This window comes from Rhamphochromis longiceps, unplaced genomic scaffold (genome assembly GCF_057381845.1).
Source record: "Rhamphochromis longiceps isolate RC_006_pf unplaced genomic scaffold, R_longiceps_female_GT1.1 unmapped_scaffold_2, whole genome shotgun sequence".
Lineage (NCBI taxonomy): Eukaryota > Metazoa > Chordata > Actinopteri > Cichliformes > Cichlidae > Rhamphochromis > Rhamphochromis longiceps.
The window spans coordinates 10,945-25,631 of record NW_028187222.1 but is presented as its reverse complement, the minus strand read 5'-3'; the positions used below and the strand labels follow the sequence as shown (position 1 = coordinate 25,631).

The 14,687-nt window shown below is 41.5% G+C and overlaps 1 protein-coding gene across 1 annotated transcript; it reads left to right on the top strand.

The window, feature by feature from the left end:
• Positions 1-4,231: 4,231 nt before the first annotated feature.
• Positions 4,232-7,693, top strand: LOC146640778 (uncharacterized). Its single transcript, XM_085399898.1, has 6 exons — positions 4,232-4,301; positions 6,323-6,415; positions 6,513-6,624; positions 6,940-7,028; positions 7,141-7,313; positions 7,477-7,693. The coding sequence occupies exons 1-6, from the start codon at positions 4,232-4,234 to the stop codon at positions 7,504-7,506; spliced, it is 567 nt and encodes a 188-aa protein (XP_085256024.1). The 3' UTR covers positions 7,507-7,693.
• Positions 7,694-14,687: the final 6,994 nt, after the last annotated feature.

Genomic DNA, 14,687 nt, shown 5'->3' with positions numbered 1-14,687 from the left:
GATGCCCAGGTCTGTCAGTTTCCTGATGAGTTGTGAGGGGTGGATTGTATTGAATGCTGAACTGAAGTCTATAAACAGCATTCTGGCGTAGGTGTTGTTGTTGTCCAGGTGTGAGAGGACAGAGTGCAGTGCGATGGAGACTGCATCCTCTGTGCTCCTGTTCTGGCGGTATGCGAATTGGTGGGGGTCCAGGGTGGGGGGGAGACAGGATTTGAAGTGTGCTAGGACCAGCTGCTCTAAGCACTTAGTGATGATGGGGGTGAGTGCTACTGGGCGGTAATCATTGAGGCAAGATGGGTTGGAGTTTTTGGGTATCGGGACGATGGAGGTGGATTTGAAGCAGGCCGGTACCACAGCGTGGGCCAAGGACAGATTGAATATGTCTGTGAGCACTCCTGCAAGCTCCCCAGAACATGCTCTGAGAACACGCCCGGGGATGCCATCAGGACCTGCAGCCTTGTGGACATTGATCCTGCTCAGCACCGCTCCTACATCGGTGGGGGAGAGAGTCAGAGGTTGGTGGTCTGGCGTCATGTCTGCTTTGGTTGTGGTTGTGGGGTTCCCTCGCTCAAAACGAGCATAAAAGTTGTTGAGTTCGTTGAGGAAGGAGACATCAGAGGATGCGGGGGAGGGTTTGGTGGTCCTGTAGTCTGTAATGGTCTGGAGTCCTTGCCACATGCGTCGGGGGTTGGAGTTGGAGAAGTGTTCTTCTACCTTCTTTTTGTAATGGTGTTTGGCTTTTTTGATGCCCTTCTTTAGATTAGCCCTGGCTGTGCTGTAGGCGTGTGCATCTCCTGACCTAAAGGCGGTGTTGCGGGCCTTCAGGAGGAGACAAACATCCCGGTTCATCCAAGGCTTCTGGTTGGGGTACATGGTGATCCGTTTCTGGGTGGTGACACTGTCTGTGGTTTCGGAGATGTAATCCAGTACAGATGAGGCGTACTGGTCCAGGTCTGTGTGGGTGAACATATTCCAGTCTGTGTTTTTAAATCTGTCCTGGAGCACTGCGTCTGTCCCCTCTGGCCACACTTTAATTGTCCTCACAGCAGGTTTCACATGTTGGATGAGTGGTGAATACCTAGGTGTGAGGAACAGGGAGAGATGGTCCGATTGTCCAATGTGGGGAGCCTACAATGTGTGGCTTTGTAGGCTCCAGCCAGGTTGGAATACACATGGTCTAAAGTCTTGTCTCCTCTGGTGTGGCAGGAGACATGTTGGTGGAATCTGGGGAGGACTGTCTTTAAGTTGGTGTGGTTGAAGTCGCTAGCAACAATAAAAGCAGCATCGGGGTGTTTATTCTGGTGTTTGTTAATGGCTGCAGAAAGTTCTTTCATGGCCAACCTAGCATTAGCGTCGGGGGGTATATACACGGCAGTGAGTATGATCGAAGTGAGTTCTCTGGGGAGATAATAAGGTCTGCATTTGACCATTAAAAACTCCGCATTAGGTGAGCAGTGACTCTCAGTAGTAGTGGAGTTCATGCACCAAGCATTGTTAATATAAATGCACAAACCTCCACCTCTGGTCTTGCCGGAGTCATCTGCGGGAGGGGGATGAGTGCGTGCTTATCAGTGTAAGTGTATGTGTGTGCGTGTCTAGAGTTCAGCTGAGACAGTGTCCTTCGCTCTATCAGGCTAAGTAAACAGTCTGCCAGCCAACCCAGGTGGCCTTGCATGGGATGGGAAGAATAGTCATCACACAGTCGTTATCAGGGAGTTGTCTTGGTCGGCTCCAGCCTTGGGCCTGAGCAGCTGGCGCCGTGGTGTCCATATGTTGAATATTAAGATTATATGACAATAAAAACAATATAAAAGGAACTTGGGATGTGTTAAACAACTTAATTAAACAAGGATCTTCTGGAACATCATATCCTGAATATTTTACTGATGCAAATGGTGAAAATCACAAAAAACAAATTCTTCATAAATGTTGGCCCTGAACTAGCAGCGGACATCCTGTGTCATAAAAATGAAAATATCAGTAATATAAAATCAAATCCATTTTCACTGTTCCTCTCAGCTACAAATGAGCAAGAAGTAATAAATATCACATTAAAATGTAAAAGTAAGTCTTCAATGGATTATCATGACATAAATATGTCTGTAGTTAAACAGGTTATTCTGAATATTGCTAGTCCCTTAACATATACTGTATCTGTAATTTATCATTTCAGTCCGGTTGTTTTCCAAAAAATTGTGAAAGTAATACCACTATATAAAAGTAATGACAAACACAGTTTTACCAATTATAGGCCTATTTCTCTACTGCCTCAATTCTCAAAAATTCTAGAAAAACTTTTTAATTCAAGATTAGAAAAATTCCTTGAAAAACATCAAATAATAAATGTTGGTCAGTATGGTTTCAGAACGCAAAGAACCACTTCAATGGTGATAATTGAGGCAGTAGAAGAAATTACTGATACACTGGATAAAAATAAATATGCAGTTGGTATTTTTGTTGATCTCAAAAAGGCCTTCGACACAATCAATCACTCAATTTTATTGGATAAATTGGAAAGATATGGTATTCGAGGGAAAGCTGGTAACTGGTTAAAAAGTTACCTAACGGGTCGGGAACAATATGTTAGCATAGGGCATTACCATTCAGAGAAACTTGGTATTACATGTGGTGTTCCCCAAGGGTCAGTGTTAGGACCAAAACTTTTCAATGTATACATAAATGATATTTTTGATGTTTCTCAAGTACTTAAACTCATACTTGTTGTGATATTTTGATACCATGGTAGCATTTACAGGATATTGTTTTATAGTGATATTATACAGGAAAACTGTTACTCAATAAGGCCCATTTACTAGTTGTTTTTCTCTTTCTCTGTGACCCAAGAATTAATGTGTAAGAATCACAGGATGGTACCTCAAGGTCGAAAATACCACAGAGATCACTTCCTTACTCCCATCCTCCCTTCTTTATCTCTTAGAAAAAGGCTTGTTAAAGGCCAGGTGGTTTGTTTCAGAATTCACTAATGAAAGAACTCTGTATTCTATGTCTAGGAGTGTATTTTGCTGGGATAATCATAAATTGTAGCTGAACTGATAAACTATACAAAGGATACTTCTTTGCTCAGAGGGCAGGAAGACGCTTCCTTATTTGGTCTGTACCGGTTTGAACTGAGAATCTGCTGACACACGAACCTTTTTCCTCTATATAAACTGTTGTATTATGAATAAACCTTTGAGTTGGTTTGGGAAGGCAACCTGAAGCAGTCTGTGTTTCCTTGTTCTCCCAAGCTACTCCCGACGTCGTAACTAACCTGCTGAACGGCATACCTGAGTGTTACTTTGAATAATTTTGAATCTTATAGGGTAAAGACAAAACTCTGCTTATAGGTGCCCACGCCTCGGAGGAAAGCCCGATCCACGGATGACCCGGGACGGAGATTTCTTTCAATTTGGTGTCAGAAGTGGGATACGCTGACGAAGGTAAATACGTGTCTTTTATATTTATATGGGACTGTATTATACCTTTCTCAGTGACCCACAAAGAAACGGGATATGCTGACGAAGTTTTCCTTAGTGGCCCAGATAAATGGGATACACTGACGAATCTTCCTTAGTCCCCGAATAAAGTAAATTAAAAGCAGAGAGACACAGGAAGTTGCCTGTTGTTTTGCGAGAAGTTGCTCGTTAAGTGAGAAGTTGCTCACCAAAAACAAAAGAAAAGATAAAATTGCTAGCAATAAAATTGAAAGTAACCTCAGCTGTGCCACAGCAAAAATACTAACATAAATCCTTCAAGCGTGTAAACCCCTCTGGAAGTCACTGAACATGGGTCAGAATAATTCAAAGACCTCAGACAGGTCCGAGAAAAAATCTAAATTAACTGTAAAGCCGAAAAAAATAAAATATAAAGTCTATGTTAAAATGATGCTGAATTTTGATGTTGCAGATCCAGAAGAAAGTGAGAAACTAATGTATGCAAGAGTACCACCTGCCCCAGCACAGCAGGGAGGTTTCAGAGGATGGAAAGATAAGAGTAGAGATGTGTGTTTTGCTGTGGAAAGATAGGACATTGGTTTAGGGAATGCAAATTTGCAGCTTCCAATAGAGCACGCGCGCCTCAACCACAAAATGCAGGACAAGCTCCTGCCACTAGGCGGCAGCCGCAGACACCCAGAGCAAAAATGAATTTGTGTATTTCATTTAACACAAAGGGTGAAATGTTTGCTGACACTGATAACAGCTATGCTTTTTCTGCCCTATGCACCGACATCATGGAGAAGGAACAGCCTCTGTGTCAGCTGGACGCCTCAGCAGAGAATGAAGTCAACATCTTTTTGTCCGGTACTCCATGTCACACACTGTGCCAAAAAACGTGTACAGACGCCACTACCAGGTAATCCCATGACTGGGAGCCACACTTTTGTCTCTCTCACACTGTTCAACAACGTGATAACTGCTCACACCAGTGAAGGTCAAACAGTGGTCTTGTCACATAACTCAGACATAGGTTATGACATAACTACACCATGTCGACACATAGATCTAACCTACCCTATCCACTGTACTATTTCTGCAGTTACGTTGCCAGCTGAATACCAGAATATGACATTATGGTCAAAAGGTGAGAATGATGTAGGATTTATTGACACCTTATCACGCACAGCTGAAACACAACAAGCCAGTATATGTCAAGCAATATCCCATTTCCACCGAAAAAGCCGCAGCCCTAGATGTCATTATAGGAGATTTATTGACTACAGGAGTAATAAAGCCCACAGTATCTCCATATAACACTCCTGTCAATCCTGTGCCAAAGCCTAACAAACCTGGCGTATGGCGTTTCATACAAGACTTAAGGCAAATTAATGCAGTCATTATGCCTCTGCCACCTCTCGTCCCAGACGTTCCCAGCATATTGACATCCATTCCATCCACAGCTATACATTTTACCGTGGTGGACCTGTGCTCCGCTTTTTTTCTCAGTGCCTGTGCATGAAGACACACCCCAGATAGCAAGGAGACATTGAACAGATGTTGATTTTCCATCTGAACCATCAGAATCGTCAGGATTGAAATGTCAACACAAAACCAATGTTGAAACAACATTGAAATACTGATGAAACCTGACACTGACATTGAAATAACATTGATTCACTGTTGTTCTGTCATCGTTGATTGTTGATCTATTTATAGTTGACAAGGTGACAACAATCACGTTGAAAAACCATCGATTTATGGTTGAGCGGGAAATTAAAGCTGCTACCACTTGGACTATTCCGCAGCACCCCTATCACATTGGTACATCCCTCCAGGTAACCATTGTCTTGTACAGTAGAGCGGGACATTAGATTTACTCTCAGCGGAATTGACCGGAGAAGGCATCAGTTCATGCACTGCACTGGCCTGCACCACGATTAGTATAAGGTAAGAATGAATGACTTTTGTTCTATTCGTTATTTCCACGGTTGCATTTGAATAACAGTAAAAAAAACAAACAAACTTGTTAATGTAAAGTTTCAGATAAAATGTGGGAGCCTGAAATTGTGTCTACTTTCATCTTACAATCCGGCAACAAATAAATTGCACTGCAAACAAAGTCTATCAACAAAGAAAACATTTTCGTTTCATACTTTTCCGTTATATTCCCTTATAAAGCTAGCTTTAACGCTCTGTAGTTGCTTTTTAGCATAGTACTACAAAAAATTGTAAATCTGTGATATATGATTGATAAACGTAAAGGTAACTGTATAAATGTGTTCAATGACTTTGTTACTTTTAATGATTGGAGAGCACCCGCTTCGATTCGCACTCAATTCAAACTTTACGCTGCACGCTCACCTAACTTTACGCTGCACGCTCACCTAACTTGCGTTTGCACCTTTTGTCCACACGTAAACTGCGTTTAGCATTTACGTGTGGACGAGGAAGACGGAGAAAACGCAGCGTCAAAGGTGTGCGCCTATTTTGACGCCACACTGTGCGCCAAGTTTTTGTCTCGGTGCCATGAATTCCTACAATGGCAGACTTAGACAAAATACTGTTAATTTTATTATCTTCAGTGTTTAAATGCTTACATATACGGGTTTGCTTTTAATTGTTGCCTATATACATTTTAAGCTATTATTTATTATTTAGTTCAATCAATAGATCAAGTTTTGTAGTGACTATGAAATATATTGTAATTATCTGTTTCCTGTTTATCCTAGACAGGGCAAAAAAGGACTCCAAATTAAAAAAAAAGATAAAAATGAAAGACTGGTGCATTGTGCAGTTTAGCACTGGTAGCACTGGTGGTACAGAAATAGTCCCTAGATCATGGATAAATGGGGAGAAATTGTCATGGCCTCCATATCCTCCGTGAGACACATTGAGGATCCACGACGCAGTAAAGAGGAGAGTTCATCCTGGTGCAACATGGCTCACCTATGCACCAGTCCGACTTCTAATAAGCCATGGTGGGTATCATCTGGATTGGTGTTGTATAAATGTAACAATAACAAGTTTTTCGTGTCCTAATTTATGTCTGGCCATACATTGTGTTTGTACTTCCAGACACATTTCACGAAGCAGAACGCAGTCTTCAGAAATATCTAAGTGAACACTGTGATACGTCTGACCTTCAGTCCGAAGCTGAAACTCAGACCAGTCATAAAAGAAAGCACAAGTAAAACTTTTTTTATTTCACAAACATATCTTTGATTGCTAAGAATTTATGATCTTGTCTTTTATACATATCTGTGGTGCTTGCATACTGCAATATCACCACATAATATAGTCCAAAAAGTGGAAGCTTGTAAACTTTTTATAAATGCAAAGCCGTGTACACTTGTGCAATTCAAAAATTCCTTGTATACTGTACCTTCTTGCACATCTCCGTTTCCTGTGTGTGTTGTTATAAATCAAACTGTAACTTTAGGAAAAAATATTCCAAAAGCACATTTGTAATTACTTATGACTGTTTTCAACTTTTTTTCTTTAGACCAAATCCCCTGTACACATATAGTGACTCAGAGGATGAGCAGCCCACAAAAAAATGGTTTCCCCAGGCCCCTCGAGTGAAAATACCAGGTAATAAAATACTGTCTAGTGTCTTTGTACATATCTGTGTGTGACACAAGGAAACGTTTGACAAGTTGTCTGTATTCTTAAATACTTAAAAAAAATTATCTTTTTCTGTCAGACCTGACGAGAGCTGTTAACGAACTCCGTGAGGAGGTCAGAGCCATCCGCAATACCGGCTGCAATGAATCGGTAGATGCTGGGGTACTGCCTCTGGATTTGCCCTTGCACAACATTGAGGAGCTAAACAATGCAGAGCCAGCTCTTCAATCACAAGAGGCAAATAAGGCAATGGTAAGTATATAAAGGTTATGTACACTTTGTAACTATAAAGTGTAATAGCTGTCAGATGTGATTTAAATACATAACAACGGCCTGTTGGTTAAACACACAAGCACTTGCATACACATTTAAGACATGAGACACGCTAATTCCATCTCTTAAAATGTGTCTATAGGTGAGACGCTTTGCCTTGATTGGAGCCTGACGCAGCAGTTAGGGGCAAACTCTATGTCCGAGTTTGTCTTTGCACAAGCAGTGCAGAAATGGCTCCGATACGCCCCAGATCGTTTGGGTGGTGCAGGACGCACATCATGCAAAAAATTACAAACTTCTGTGAATCATATAAACGTAAATAGGAAACTGTCTTTTAATAAAGTATTTAGCAAACGAAACATGCCTATTGACCTTTTTTTGTTTATTTTTTCTCTCTGTTACATCACATGCAATGCTTTCTTATTTTAGGATATTAATATTGACATGATACATTGTGAGACATTTAGGGTTTTTTTTATAAAGGGTGTCCAATTTAAGGAATAAGTACAATTATGTGTTTAGGTGGTTGAAGTATTGATGGAAACATGCAGTAGTTTAGTATTGGTTAAAATACCTATAAAGAAAGGTAGATTTCCAGTCATGATTTAACTGTTGTTTTAATAAAAAGCAACTGTGCGAAAGAGGTGGAAAATCAACACCATAGCTCAACAGTGTTTCAATATCAGAATCTGACATTGTTTCAATGTCAACAGTATTAGAAAATATAACGTTGAATCAACGTCAGGTTTCAACATTGATTCAACATCAAAACCTGATGTTGTTTCAACGTTAAAAAAGGGTGCAAGAGTGACGTCAGGTCAACGTCACACTTCAACGTTGATTCAATGACACAGCCTGATATTGACTCAACATAGTTTCAGTGTTTCCTTGCTATCTGGGACAGCCGATATTTGCATTCACACATAGAAATAAGCAGTACACTTGGACTCGTTTGCCCCAAGGCATGGTAGATAGCCCTGCTGCTTTCTCAATGGTGGTCCGTGCTACCCTGGACAGCTTCACTCCTCTGGAGGGCTGTACTGGATGACCTCCTCCTCTGTGCTCCGAGTGAGGAACTATGTCAAACTGCTACACACATGCTTCTCCAGCACCTCCAACAGACTGGCCACAAAGCATCGGCAAAGAAAATGCAGTACTGTCAGACTTCTGTTCAATATTTGGGATTCACACTGTCCCACGGAAAACGTTCCATGACTGCAGACAGGGTCAAAGCTGTGACCTCCGTCCCTCGGCCCACTACACAGAAGGAAATGTTGTCTTTCCTAGGCATGGTGAACTATTGCAGACAGTGGATACCAGACTGTTCTTTTCATGACCACATTCTGCGTGACTGTTGTAAAAAAGACAAGCCTCCTCGAATACTGTGGTCCACAGAAATGACTGCCTCTTTCAATACATTAAAGGGAGTGCTGACCTCCGCCACTCAAAGGTGCTGCCTGTGGTTGTTCAGGAATGCCAGCCTGCCTGAGGGCAGTAGCAGCTTGCTCTATCATGATAAGGGACTGCGAGAAGCTCACACTCTCACATGACACTATTCTACACACCAATCACCAGGTCACGACCATTCTAGCAAACATAACTACACAACATATGACCGCACAATGTCGCTCAGGTTATGAAGCTACACTGACCTCCACAGCAAATCTCACTATAAAGGAGAGCAGCACACCCAATTCGCCAGCACACTTACTTATTCGTATGCTGTGTTCCTCTGACCGACAGGATGGCTCAGACGGGCTTGACATTCATGACTGCATGATGCGTATACAGGAATCCACAGCACCACGTCCAGATTTAGAGCAAACACCTATCCCAGACTCAGCCACGGTTTATGTGGACGGGTCCTCTTCAAGGCCGAATGACAACTCATTTCTTTGTGGCTATTCAGTGGTGACATTGCCTGACATCATACTAGAGGCTCACTCATTACCATTTCACTCAGCACAAAAAGCAGAGCTCATGGCTTTAATACGCGCCTGTGAGTTACATGTGGATAAGCGTGTGACAATTTACACAGACAGCCGTTATGCGTTTGGCGTCGTACATGACTTTGGCACATTGTGGAGACAAAGAGGATTTAGATCTGCTGACGGAAAATCAATTGCTAAATTCTGATTTTGTTCAAAGACTTTTTCAGGCTATACAGCTAACATCGGCCGTTGCAGTCGTTAAAACGAAAGGACACAGTACAGCTGACACAGACGAAGCAGCAGGTAATGCCTTAGCAGACGTGACTGCCAAAGCTGCAGCTGCATCACAGCTCCCACCTCCACAGGAAGTATTATCTGTGCCCCTACAGCTGCCACTTGTTACACTCCCAGACTATTTAGAAACAAATGTTGATTTAAAATTTATACAAGAGCAGGCCTCTGCATCTGATTACACCTATTGGGAGGATAATGACTGTACCTTAGATGACAGAGATGGCCTATACAAAAATTTTGAGGGTTTGATTGCCCTCCCATATTCCCTGGTGCCAGTCCTTGTCCGACATTTTCACGGTGTGAGTCATGTCGGACAAAGAGGGGTAATAGGGGCAATAAAATCAAGATTTGTAATTGAGAAAACATCACATGCAGTAAAAAGCATATTAGCAACCTGTCTAACATGTGCACGAACTAATGTAGGGAGACCAAAAGCGAAACATCAGCATTTACCACAACCAGATTTTCCATTTCGTACATTATGACTCCATCCGCAGCAACCAAATTATCTCCATTTGAAATAATCATGGGAAGACCATTTCCAACACCATGGTCAGCCTCCAGAGGGGCACCGCTATTGGAAGGGGACATAGACACTGCATTGTCCGACTATGTTCACAATCTGGTAGAAACACTGAATAATATCTATCAGAAAGTTTGTCTCTCTCAGCCTCTCCCCTCCACAGTTCCACCAGTGGAGACATGGAGACGCGGTGTTGGTGAAGTCGCTAAAACTAAGGACACTCGGGGAGGCCGCGTGTTCCAGCCCCCAGACTGTGCTTGCAGTGACCAGAACCAGCATCCTCACAGACGGACAACCTCAGTGGATTCATGCCAGCAGGGTTAAGACCAGCCCAACCAGACCACCTCAGGTGTCGGATCAAGTAGATGACGACTCAGGCGAGCCAGCGCCCGGATCCAATACACCTACACACACGCAATCACTGATTAACACACAACGCCTGAAAGAGCCAAGACTCAGAAAGCTCTTTGATGCTTCACCTGAACAACAACAAGGTACTCAAACATCCAGCAGGAACAGAAAGCCGAGAGTACCACACAATGTCTAACCTGATAAAGATAGACTCATTCCATCCTGATAATGGAGAAAATGAAATGCCCATTGTCATCATACGACGTTTATTCTATGTCTCTCGAACCTGGGACCAGGCCAGGAGACAACTGAAGAACTGTGTTTTTTCTTATATATTTTCTTATATATTTGTTCATAGGAAACTGCTGTTATCACCACCATAGCTTCTGGTTCCTGTGCTTTCACAGAATCATGATGACATCCTTAGATTCCCTCTGCGCTGTCGATTGAGCTTGGCACGCTCCCCTCATCCTTCAGGTGCCCGTCTGTTGTCCACAATCTCCTCTGTTGGCCTCTGGAAATCCCCCCTGGCACAGCTCTCATTCCAACGCAGTTTCATGGTCCTTGCTGTGGCTCCAAAGTCTGATCTCATAATGGGCCCCAACCAGCACGACCTTTGACCTCAACCACTGCCTGGGCTGTCAGTTATGCCTGGAATGGTTCATGCTTCTCACTGGGCCTCTGAAGATTTCTCAGGAGATTACTGCTGCACCTGTATTTCCTTGCTAGGAGGAAAAACTTCTATTTGGAGAGCATGTCAACAATCATCAAACCACATTCTTTAGTTCAGTGAACTTCACTTATAGGCCATCAAAGCCTCATCTGAACATGGATGCACCACTTGCATAGGTTTAATACCCGTTGAATGAACTGTTAATCACACAAATCGCTGCAAAAATCATATAAAACAAAATTTAATATTAATTCCAAAATTTAATGTTAATTCATTGTTTCATATTAATCCTGGATCCCTCATCTTGACACATGGACATTCCCATGAGTCAACTCATCAAAATCAGATTCCTGTCTTAAAGAAAAAGATTAGCTAGATCATATCCCAGGTAACATCAGGGCATCTCCTCCTCTGGAGCAGCACCACCCTGGACCTATAATCCTGCAATAAAAATGTTAGTGTGTTTTGCATATTAAATTTGCTTAAAGACTGGCTCCGCCAGGAGCCTGCATACACACCATCATGGCCTGGAAAACAAGATCTGGAAGTGAAATCAAATTTCACACTTATAAACAATTATATCATAAGAGTAATAAGCATTCTTAGAAAAACAAACATTAGCAATACACATTGACTGTGGTCAGACGGTGGTCAGACACAGGTCAAACGCAGGTCGACAGGTTCCAGAGGTGCCATAAAAAGACCATAAAGTTAGCCATCCATAGCTGTGGAAAGAATGTTATTCACATCATCAAAGTAACCTTCACATTTCCCCAAAAACACAGTGTAAAAGCATCACCAACTCATAACCTGTAAACACAGTTTCCTTCACACATAAACCCAGAAATCCTGTAGTAGAAAAACATTAACTAATCCTCTTATAAATCACATGATCAAACACATGAAAAACTGCAATGCTGTAGAAAAGAAAATATAAATGTTAGCGCTGCGCAGGCGTATGCATACTTTGTCACAGTTACCTCTGTAAGCAACACAAGGTAGTGAATAACACCCCTGGTAGATGCACAGACACAGAAAATGGCATTTCAAAGGTTAAACCATCATGCAACCTCGAATGTTGCTATCATCTTTCTGCTCCTGTAACAAAAAACACAAATTCCTCCACCCTTTGTCCTGTCTAGGTGGAGGTTAACCTTGAGTCGTGGTCAAGTCTTGTCAGCTTTTACCAGTCAGTCAGTTTGTTTTTTATTTCCATTCATTCATTCATTCATTCTTTCTTTGCTGATAGTGGAACCTGTCGTCGCATTTAGTTTCCACTTTCAGCAAAATGACGTCATTTCAAAAGAAAAAGAAGAACTTTTAGATCGGATTTCCTTGCTGAATCCTTTTTAGGAAGGCACTCTCATTTTCTAATTGTCCCAAATAAGTGGCGGTCTCCAGAGCCCATTTTAATGTGGAGAAACTCACTTGTAACGGTTTTCTCGACATGTCGGCATAGCGCTTTTAATTCCCGACGTACAGATCTGCTTAAAGAAAAGAAATTGACAAACAAAATCAGTGCCTGTTCAAAAAATGAAAAATAACAGAGATTATCAAACAAAACTTTCAGTGCACTGTGAAAGTATCAAAATAAAAAGGCCTTGTTAAGTCATGACACAAGCTCCTCATCTCAGGAGGGTAAATCATACCATTAGCATGGTTTATCATACCATCATACTAATTGGCAGGCTCAACTTCACAACAAAAGAAAAATCATCAGCTAGATTAACTCCAAACCAACCATCAGCTGCACAACACACAATATAACCCTAATGTCATATTAGCTATGAGTTTAATCCCCAGGTCTGTGCTCTTCACTCATTTAGGCCACAGATCTATTTTATTCAATTTTCCTTTTTCCCTTCATCATAAAACATGTGACATGTTGTAATGCACTTCACAAAAGAAGTTTGTTCTTATGTATTCAGAGTTGTGTATCTAGGTACAGGATTCACTCGCACATCAAAACAGGAAACTCAGTGTTTTACAGTCTCCACTCAACAAACTCCAAACATCCCATTCACTCGTGCTAGAATTCAGTCACCTTTCATTAATCTAGGAACGATCAACTAATTTGCATATCAGCTATTAACCCACTAAGATGACAGGACAACAGAAATGCATGTTCAAAATGTTATCACAAAAATAGAATTTCCCTCATACAGTAAATTACTTTGTGCTGCATCAATCAAGCAGAAAGCATCTCCCAATTTACTATATTAACAACTAAATTTATTGTCTGATCACTGGTTGGTCAAACCAGAATCTTTTTTCCCACAAAAGTTAAACTGTTGTCCTGCAACCTAGAGAGTCAATTTGTTGCATTGGATAAATTCAGTATTTGATAACAAGTGTCTGCTAAATTGACACTATTTTAACACAGATGAGAGATAACAAGCTGATCTTCATTGCATGTGTGTTTGTGTTATTAGGCAGGTTTAATGCATGTCTGTGGAGCTGCATCTCCAGCAGAGCATGTTCTTAAAGCTGCCTTTCCTACACATTTCTCTACTATTATTTGATCATTTTGTAACTGATGTACTATGAGTCCACTGGTCTTTGCATCACACTAAGTGACTTGGACAAGATGATAAACAGACTCACATGCTTAAGATGTTGTCTAATCTTCATGAGCTATTTTGTGTTTGTATTAGTAGGGTTAATGCATGTTCTGCTTGTGTGTGTGATTTTGTATGTTTCTTTTTGCAGTGTTTCAGACTCCTTCTCAATTTTCCAACTTAAGCAGTCAGTTTTGTTTTTCCCAGGTTTGCTAACCCAAATTTTGATTTCCCCACATTTAACACCAGCACTCCTCTGTGTTCTACTTACTCACTCTGTTGTCCTCTCCCACTACAACAGTCCAATAGCCGGCAGTTCTCCTTCAGCTTTGTCCTGTGTTCCACTGTCTCTTCTTGCCATTTTACTCCAAAGGTGGCAAATGTCAAACTCCAACAGTCTCCTCAGTTGTCCTCAAAAGTTTTCTTCACATGCATAGTGAATTTGTAGCTTGTTGTAAACACAGTGCCATTCATCCAATCAGTCAGGATGATGGGTTTGCTCTTCTTCTCTGATGCTGTTTGTCCACACTGCTGCTGCTTGTTGGGACTCTTTGCTCAGGACTTTGCTGCTGTCTCTTTATCTGCCATGTTATTGCTCTTTGGAGCTGCATTCCTTGTCTTCAGGGAGGAGTGAGCGCTTGCTTGTGAGTTTGAGAGACACATGGTGCTGTAAATAAGTCAGCCAGAAACTTGGCCTGAATGTTTCCAATGATGTTAAACTATGACTTTCTTCCGACCGCTGCATGTGGAAAATTGATTCAGGTCTGCTTTGCACCTGAAAGTGACAAACTAAGACATTTTCATTATTATTATCACTGCTTCATCTCTCTCTCTCTCTCTGTTTTTGTGAACAGTCCTTTCTTAAAAGCAGAAAATGAGATTGTAGTTCTTGGCTGATCAACACAAAACCTTTTTCCTATGATTATTTTTCATCTACAATGTAAATTTTGTCTCTTCTTCACTCTTTTTTTTGTTTTGTTTAAATAGCTGGTGACCTGCAGAATCACCGCTCTCACAATCAGA